The 8,857-nt window shown below is 47.7% G+C and overlaps 1 protein-coding gene across 1 annotated transcript in view; it reads right to left on the bottom strand.

The window, feature by feature from the left end:
• The window catches only part of MTAP (methylthioadenosine phosphorylase), a 161,875-nt gene extending 159,392 nt beyond the window's left edge, over positions 1-2,483 (bottom strand). Inside the window, exon 1 of the mRNA XM_009885326.1 lies at positions 2,409-2,483. Coding sequence (XP_009883628.1) covers positions 2,409-2,483 — 75 coding nt within the window. The remainder of the gene's footprint in view (positions 1-2,408) is intronic.
• Between the last annotated feature and the right edge of the window lie 6,374 nt (positions 2,484-8,857).

Genomic DNA, 8,857 nt, shown 5'->3' with positions numbered 1-8,857 from the left:
CGGCTGCCAGGAAGGTTTCCTTGCTTTTGCAGGAAACGTCCTCACTTGGGGTGCCAGAACTCTGTTGCAACACTCCTGGGAGAAGTAAGCACAGCTCCTTCTGCTGAGGAACATGGACCCACCCGGCTCTGAGGCCCAGAGCTGAGGGAGACACCCCTTGTAGCTCCCAGCACTGTCCTCCCTGCCACTGAGTGCAAGGGAGGGAGGTTGTTTGGACAGGAGGGACCCTCCGAGGGCTCAGCTCCCACCCTGCCACCAGGACCAGTCACCCCTTCCAGTTTACCCGGTGGTACCTCAGAACAGGAAGTCCCCCCCCTCAGAGGCAGAGGGAGCCACCATTTTGTCTCAGCCACCATTTTATGGCAGGGAGCTGCCAGTGTCTCGCCCTGAGATTGGCTGATTGCCGTTCTACCTACGTGCCCTTCAGTCTCCCTCTGATTGGCTCCCTGCTTCATTGGGCCAGGAAATGCTGAGGTTGGGAAATACATACGTTTATTTACAACGCCAGCAGTGTAGGAGTAGATATGAAGGAGGGTACAAATGTCTATCTACGTGTCTATTTTAATTATCTGTAGAATCATTTAGGTTGGGAAAGACCTTTAAGATCATTGAGTCCAACCGTAAATCATGCCCATGATCAAAAATCCAGGAGCAGGGCAAGGGTATATTGTTTATGACATGGAACATGTGCAGGAAACAGGGACACATTTCCCGAACTACATTTTTACATGGAGATAGCCCTGGATGACCCTTCAGCTGAAGAAGGGGCAGGGAAAAAAATGGAAAGAAAATGGTAGTTTAAAGGGGACGCGTCTTGTGCATTTTTCAGTTGTTTATCGACACAGAGTTCAGGGCTACGCTTTCCTAGTGCACAGTGCCAAAGGCTACTTTATTGTTAGTCAGTTTGTGAAGGAAAAAATGGATGTGCAATTAATGTGTGGTAAACTCATGTGTATACATATACCCAGCCTGCGTATATGTTTCATAGAGTCTTTACATCTTTTACCCACAAAACCAAGCAGTCTCCCCCACCCTTTGGGTATTGAGAGCTGCAAAGGTTATTTACCCCGTTTTTTTCAAAAGTACTGAAAAGGACCACCTAAAGAGAACACATTTTAACACATTTGTGGGCACATGAGTGGGTCGATGTGACAAAATGAGATGGGGAGCTTGCAGAGTGCTTACCCAGGACCAAACTGCCTACACTGTTGATCACTGCAATGCACTTTTTGGCAGCAGCATAAATGGCATTTGTCTGTATTACAAAGCAGCCCGGGACTAAAAGCTATAATGCTGTCATTTTACTAGTCTCTATCCCTTCATCAGCAAAACAAAACAATACCCACTTGGGCACCCCAAAGTTATTTTTGAGAATTTAGACACAAGCTCCAACACCTGCACCATACACCACAGGGACGCCTTGAAAACCAGGGAGACCACTGCCAGCCCAGGCTACATAATAATCCATGTGCATGGATGCGTCAAAACCTTTCTCAGATATTTCTTTCACTCTAGACGCTCTGATATGATCTCCCTTTTCAAGCACAGAGGCACAGATTCTTTAATTTTAAACACACCCCTATATAGGGTTTGAAGGGTTCGTGTTCACGTGTTGTGCTTTGATCACTCTGCAGAAGTTATGACTGTCATTCCTTGTAAATGCTGACAACACATCAATGCAGCAAAAAGTGTTGCGTGCTGTAAAATATCTCCATATCTTGGTTTTGAGCATCCTGTTAGAACACTCTGTGACAGAGGCTCTTACTTCACGATTTGCCAAAAAAATGGTGAACATTACACTGCTTTAACAGTTTATTTAAAGGTTTATTTAAATCTTGTGTTGGGTTGGTCTGTAATTTCTGTGGCTAGCGCTCCCTGATAAAAATTGTTGTAAAAACCCCAGCTGTTTCAGAACCTGATTTGTCTTGCAGACCAATGGCCCAGGCATGCTTAGATAATGCGTCGCCCTTAAGTTGCACTGCTGTTGTGTTTGGAAGACTGTTTCATGTCCACCAAGTCTGCCTGCAATGTGCATCCACCTTTGACACAATCACCTTAATTCTTTTTTTAAAGTGTTTTCTTGCTGCCTTGTGTAAGCCATAAGTCCTGGTTTGCAAGCCAGGCTTCTCTTCAAATCAGCAGTTCACCTTTCAGCAGCTTCAAAAAGGGCATTTATATACCCACAGCTTCCCACCTCCTCGAGAATATCCATGAACGTCTTTTAACAGAAGTAGTGGTGTAGTCCACTGACATACCACTACTAAACGTGTACAAAATGTAACAGTGGACTATCTTTATCACAAATACAGAAAAGGTTTATTAACAGGGTGTGAGGGGAGTTGGTTGCCAGTTGGGGTTCTCCAGGCATTTTCATCTTTTGCCATTGAACACCACTGTCACTTCCATACCTGTTCTTTTTCTTTGGCTGCTGCTGGCTCGAACAGGAACACCAGCAGGTCATGGAACTCTTCTGAGTTCTCCATGCTCAGACTGCCAGCCAGAGTTTTTTGAAATGTTCAGTAGTGTCATTGGCCTTATGGGCCTTTAGGAAGCACATGTAGCACCAGTCTGCATCCTGTCATGGTCTTAACAGGTTTCTGTAAGATCCACCAGAACCACTGGCAAAGGAAGCTCCCTACCACCATCCGCCCTCTCTGTGCCACACTGAAATGTAATTTGTGGTTTGCAGGCCCACCAGCTGTTTTTTTGGGTTGGCATGAGCATTTTGGGGAATCCTGTAGGGTCTTACCAGCCAATGACAGTGACCAGAAGAGCAGAGGGACTTCTGGGGCAAAGTCTGGCTATTTCATGGTCCTTTTGTTGCTCCCAGTAGTGCCTGCAGGGGAGAAGACATTCCCCCACTGTGCAAAACAGGCAGGATCCCTCCCATCAATCAACTCCTGTGTGCAAAATAGTATTTGCCATTTACTAGGGAGAAATTAAAAGGGCAATACTTGAACGCTTGATCAGAATTTACATTTTCGTTTCCATTCTTGTTACAGCCGCCACTGCAGACAGACCATGTGGAAGGGCTCCAGGCCAAAATCATGTGTACAGCCACCAGCTGCAAGGGGAAGGGCACAAATGAGCATCTCTCCCAACTGTCTATCCAGGGCTGCCAGGCTATTTCCCAGGTAAAGACACTGTGTGAGAAACACTGAGTTCCCCTGGGCATGCGTGGCCTCATATTTTGGCACCTCAACAAATGGCCACCCCTACCATGCGTGGCAAAGCATGGTCCCCAGGCCTCTGCTTGCCATGGCACAGGCACAGCTTGTTGCTTGCTGAAGAGAAAACAGGACTGATACTTAAGGCTAAGCAGCTTTAAGTCTCCCATGGCTGCGGGACCCGTTTTTCATTTGTGCATAGTGCTGTGTCCAAACATCGCAGCAAGGGGTGTCTACACGCCAAGGGAATGCAAGCTGGGAGCCAACGTGGACCCCAGCACAGGCAGTGCCCTCACCAATGAAGTACAGCTAGTTGTTGGTAACAGGGTCCATCACAAGTCCCAGAGAAGGCAAGTGATAAACCAGGTCCAGAATCCATGTGGGAGTGCAGTCAGAGGAGCTGGGGCTGGAGATGGGACTGGAGACAAGCTACAACATCTGGATGATGGGTCCATGCAGAAGACAAGATGCCAACAGCATAGGTCTGACCTGCCTCCAGGAGACAGGGCTGGGGGCTGAAGGCCTACACCTGAGCTGAAATGTGGCTCACAGAGGTGGGGTGAGGCATCGGAGAGGTGAGGTGTGTAGGCCCCAGGTAAGGCTGCTCAGATCCCCGAGTCCCTTTTTGTGCAACCTTCCTTCCCAGCAAGGGGTATTGTCATACCTTGCAGAGATCTAGGTTTAAAAGTGACTTGCTCAGGGTTGTAAGGGATCACAGGTCCTCTACCCAGGCAAAGTATAGCTGTGTGCTCCAGTTTGCTTTATAAAAATGAAAAATAAAAAATATCCAATTCCCAGAAATGAATAATCCAGCCTCCCATTCATCACAGTTAAACTAACACACTCGTTTAGATGAGACAGCTGCTTGCTGAGAATTTTATTCCATTACAACACTGCCACCTCTTGTTCATCTGCAGATTTTATTTTGCCCAGCTCCAGCCTACGGTGGATCCACCACCAGCCCAAAGGCATAAAGCCCCCACTACTTCTGTTAACCTTACAAGGTTAACTGACTGGATGCAACATCATGTACTTCCTTACAAGTTACAAACAGGTAGAAAGCCTGAAAACATCCCTTGACACGTTATATCAGTGTTGACTGGTACATAACTCTTTCTCTGGTAACTGAAAGAATGAGGTACCAAAAGAAAGGAGGTAGGGGGAACAAACAACCAACAAAAAAACCCAGAACGCAAAACCCAGCAGCAAAACCCACCCCGGCAGAAGATGTCATGGGATTTTTCCAGGGAGTGTGAAAGGTACTGTGTCCATGCAACGTTATCTGCAGACTCTGTGACTTCTCCTGATGGGAATCTCAGTTGTCGGGTCAGTACTTGCCCCATCTTCTACCCCAGAGGCTGCCACCCAATAGAATGCATTTTCCTGATGCTGGTTAATGAAGAGCAGTGCCTGTTCTGCCTCTACCAGGGGCACCAAGTCTGTGAATTGCGTGGAAACCTCCTGGAGAAGACTTGGCTGAAAATGAGCAATGTGAGTTGATCATCTTTATCACTGAGTTTCTGACTAGATGGTTTCTGGGAAGAGGTTCAGCATGCCCTAGAAGACAGTGGACCAGAAGAAGGTGGATTACACTCTGTGCTATCAGGTAAAACATGGGGAAAGCCCACAGAAAGCAAGGAGAAGAGACAAATGGCACAATCATGCTGGGCCACTTTGTCCCACTGCTTGCCATTCAGCTAGCTCATTTGGTTGGGGTTAGACTGGTGACAGAGATGGGTTTTCTGCATGGGTTCCTTGATTTCTAGCGCTTTATTTCATTTTTATTTCTTTCAGGCAGATTTAGACATCAGTTATAAGTAACACCCCCTTGAATTAACACTTTTTTACGACGCTTTTTCATGATGTCTGTTTGTGTTTCAGTCTTGGTGTGCACAGTAGCTGAGAAGGGTTGTAGTGTGTTTAGCCAGACCCAGGTGCCTGGGAGCTGCCAGAAGCCCGAAAAGCTGATGAGGAGCCCAGGCCCACAGCAGCGATCCCCTGGGCAGTGGGGCCAGCAGAAGCTGCTCATCAACCCACCATGCAGAAAGAAGGGACATGGCAGCCATTCTGTCAGGAGTAGTTTTCTCTTCACATTTGTCTCTAGTTGGAAGATCCAATCAAAAATAAAATGGGGGTCTTGAAATGGAGCTGCCAGCAGGCGAGCAGATTTACCATGGGTGATTCCTAATGGGCTGACACTTGAAGGAGCTGTTTTTTTTTTTTACTTCATACGCATTTAAAATGTTATTTCTGAACTGTAGGATTGAATCCAAACTTTCTGGCAGCCCCCTCTGCTGTCTAAACCCAAGATGAACCCTCAAAACCTGGGATGCTTGTTTTGGGCGCTCGGTTAAAGTTGTGCATAGGGCCCACTTTGGAAGTGTTAGTATGTTCTCTGGCTCCCTTGCTGATGTCGACTAAGACAGCCTCGCTTTCTGTTCTCATAGGTGCCCCAATCTAGCCAGAGGGCTCCAGTAGCTTTTCTGCAGACTTTAGAGTCAGCAGAGGCACAGGATAGTCCGAGAAGGATTTATTCCTGAATAGTCTTTCCACAAGAGGTCAGAACTATGGCAATAGGCATTTGGTCTCTCCACAAACTGGTCTAGGAAGCTGTCCCCCTTTCTGCTGTCTGCAAGACTGTCCTGTTTCATGCAGCCATCTGTTGAGGAATGTGTCCTTGATGTTGATCTCGTCACTGAGCTTGTACTCTGCATCAATGCCCACAGAGAAAGGGTAGGAGCTGCTCTGCCCCTTCTCTCTTTCTTTTTGGTGGGTAAAAATGTGATACCTGCAGAACCCAGACCCTTTGCACAGAAGGTGTGAAGCTGAGACTATAACAAATCCACGTTAAGTTCCTGTTGAGCTGCATTGTCCTCAGTGATGTGGTAGGACCCAGCTCTCCCACTTGGGCCAAGAGAGCTGGTACTTCTGCATGGAGCTGTTCCTCCCCCAAAGGCATTTTGGTGGCAGGACAGAGCCTCACAGCCAAACCCATCCCACCCCCTGGAGCGGGAGCTGGGCAGGCCAGGGGGCATCAGGAACCTCCCCAGGGACCAGGATGGGGATAGGCCAAGGCCAGGCTGGCACATCAGCCCACGGGACCCATGGCTGAGCAAGACAGTGCTGTGGGGAGCTGGAGACCAGCACCCTATGGCATCAGTGGGGCATGGGCTGAGGGCCCCAGGAAGGGCTGAAATGGTGTCCTGGGCAATGGGCAGGGTGGGGAGAAGACCTAGGGCGGGGGGCGGGGTGGGTAGGAATAGCCCTTGAGGCCCATGGTTGGCCTTGGGGACGTTACAACCTCCTGTTCAAAGGACAGTGGAGACTGCCAGAGGTACAGACACTCGTCTGCTTCTGAAACACCATGATAAGTGTGACAAAACCCCGCAAAAGGGAAAGTAAAATTGAGACATCTTTTGAATGAAAAACGGTGTCATCTCATGTCATTGATTTTAGGAGTGAAAAATATGCAAATGTCAACTTTATCCTGGCTGTTACAGCACAGGTTTCTCTTACCTGCTTTTTTTCAATCTGTACAATAGAAATAACTGTAATGTAATGTAATGTAAGTGGTCATGAGCATAATCAACGTGATAGGAGCCCTCAGGCTGGAACACACAATATAGCAGACAGTATTCTCCTAATGACAGCATCATGCAAGTGAACCAAAAAATCCCAGTCTCCTTAAATCGGGTTTTGGATTTATAATTTTCTTCTTTATTTAAACCACATTTATAATTTTGAGCACTATGATCAGGCAAAACAAGAACTATAAAATTAACACACAAGCTGAATCATTCATGATATATTTTAGTCCAGTATTTCATGTTTCAGTCCAATTTTGTTTAAATAAGCCTGCAGAAAAAATGTTACACGTTGAAATAATCTACACGGGACCTGGTTCATTGAGTTGGCTGTGGTACCTGGGATTGGACTCAGTGCTGAGGGGACCACTGAGCAGCCAGCCTATGCGCTCCATGCCTGAAAGCATCCAGCTAAATATAAGTCCTTTTTATTGTGTTTGGGGGGGGGAAAAAACAGATGCTACAAAAGTTATTTCATTATTCCACAAGAAATCAAAAGTAAATGCCTCTACGCTGTCCCTGGGAAATACCATAAAGACATCCACAAGCACAGTTACCAGTTTTCAAAACCTAACACTCACGTCCAGCCCTGCGAATGCACAATCACACCTCTCCCTCGCAGGCCAGCACCCGCCCACGGGCACAAAAACTGCAGTCACAGCTGGTCATCACCTCTGCCTGGAAAATCCCACTGCTCCATCCCTGCTCACTTTGTATCTCTTTCTCTTTGTAAAGTCCTCCCTCAACAGCATTCCCACCCTTTGCACCATGGCTCCTGCCCTACTTTAAACCCTCCCCTCCTGGTCCCCCCCCAAACCCACACAGCCCCCCCAGACTGGTAGTACCTTGCCCATGCACGGCATCCCCCAGCCCCGTCCGCTCCACCAGCCTTCACACTCTCTGGATGTTTCCAGCTGCCATTGATTTTCTCTTTCTCTGGGCTAAGAAGAGCTCATCCCTGCCCTGGCAAAAAAAAAAAAAAAAAAAACAGCCAAAACACACCAAAACAAAGTAACAACAAAAACAACACAAAACACAACAACAACAAAACAACATAATAATCATAGTAATAATGATAATAAAACAGTGGCATGTCTCTTTTTGCAGTCAGTTTTTCTGTACCTGTTTCAGACAGGCTTGCTCATGTGCTCTTACTCTTCAGGAATTAAGCAAGTGCCCTACAGAAATCTCTTTTTTCCTCACAAGTCTCTGCATTTCTCACCAAAACTTGTGGTCTCTTCAGCACCAAATAGGAAATCTGTTTGGAGGAGTGCTTTTCCCGCATGTCTGCCTTGGCCCATGCAGCCCCTCCTCTCCCTGCTGGTAGAAATAAGAGCTGATTCTGGCACCCACAGATGAGTTGTGACCCGGGGAGAGGCAATAAGTTCCTTCAGTGGTGCCTTTTTTATGGCAATAAAACACAAAGCAGCCAAGATGATCCAGCCCACGGTGGTTGCCCCTCCTGCATTGCCTCCCCAGACCCAGTTCCTGCAGCTGGGATCAACCCTGCCCTCTCCCAAGGGAAAACCTGAGGTCTGAAGTCCTAAGTGTCTGCACTTGTCATGGTCCCTCTGGGCACCCATGGGACAGGGATCAGCCATCGGCCAAGCCCGCGCCAGAAGGCATGAACCTGAGTTTCCATCCCTATCCTGACCCTGCTGAGAGCCTGGCTAGAGCAGTAATGCACGTGGTTGTGGTAATTTTGGAGTAACCCTCAGGCTCTCCCTCTGAGTGCTAGGGATTCCCGTGCGTGAAATCAAAACTTCTTCCAAAACACCGTCATCAGAACAGTGACTTTATTAACAGAGACAAACAAAGGATTTAAACACGTTATGAGTTTGCTGAAACACACAGTGTACCTGTGGAGGACAGACATGTTTATATACATCAGTTCATTGTAGAAACGTGAGCAATTTGGTCTAGATGACTAGGATATCCCCTGGTAGTCTGCAACGGATCCAGACAGCTTTCTCTCCGTGGTGGCTCCGGTAAAGCAACCGATCTCCCCCCCCAGCCCCACCCCAGCCAGGCTGGTGCCGGTCCCCTGAACGCGACCGCTGTCTCCTGCGGGACTTTCTCCCGCGGGGAGTGCAGCGCGGTTGGACC

The sequence above is a fragment of the Charadrius vociferus genome, unplaced genomic scaffold (genome assembly GCF_000708025.1).
Source record: "Charadrius vociferus isolate BGI_N301 unplaced genomic scaffold, ASM70802v2 scaffold60, whole genome shotgun sequence".
In the NCBI taxonomy this organism is placed as follows: Eukaryota; Metazoa; Chordata; class Aves; order Charadriiformes; family Charadriidae; genus Charadrius; species Charadrius vociferus.
This window is presented reverse-complemented; position numbering and strand designations above follow the sequence as displayed.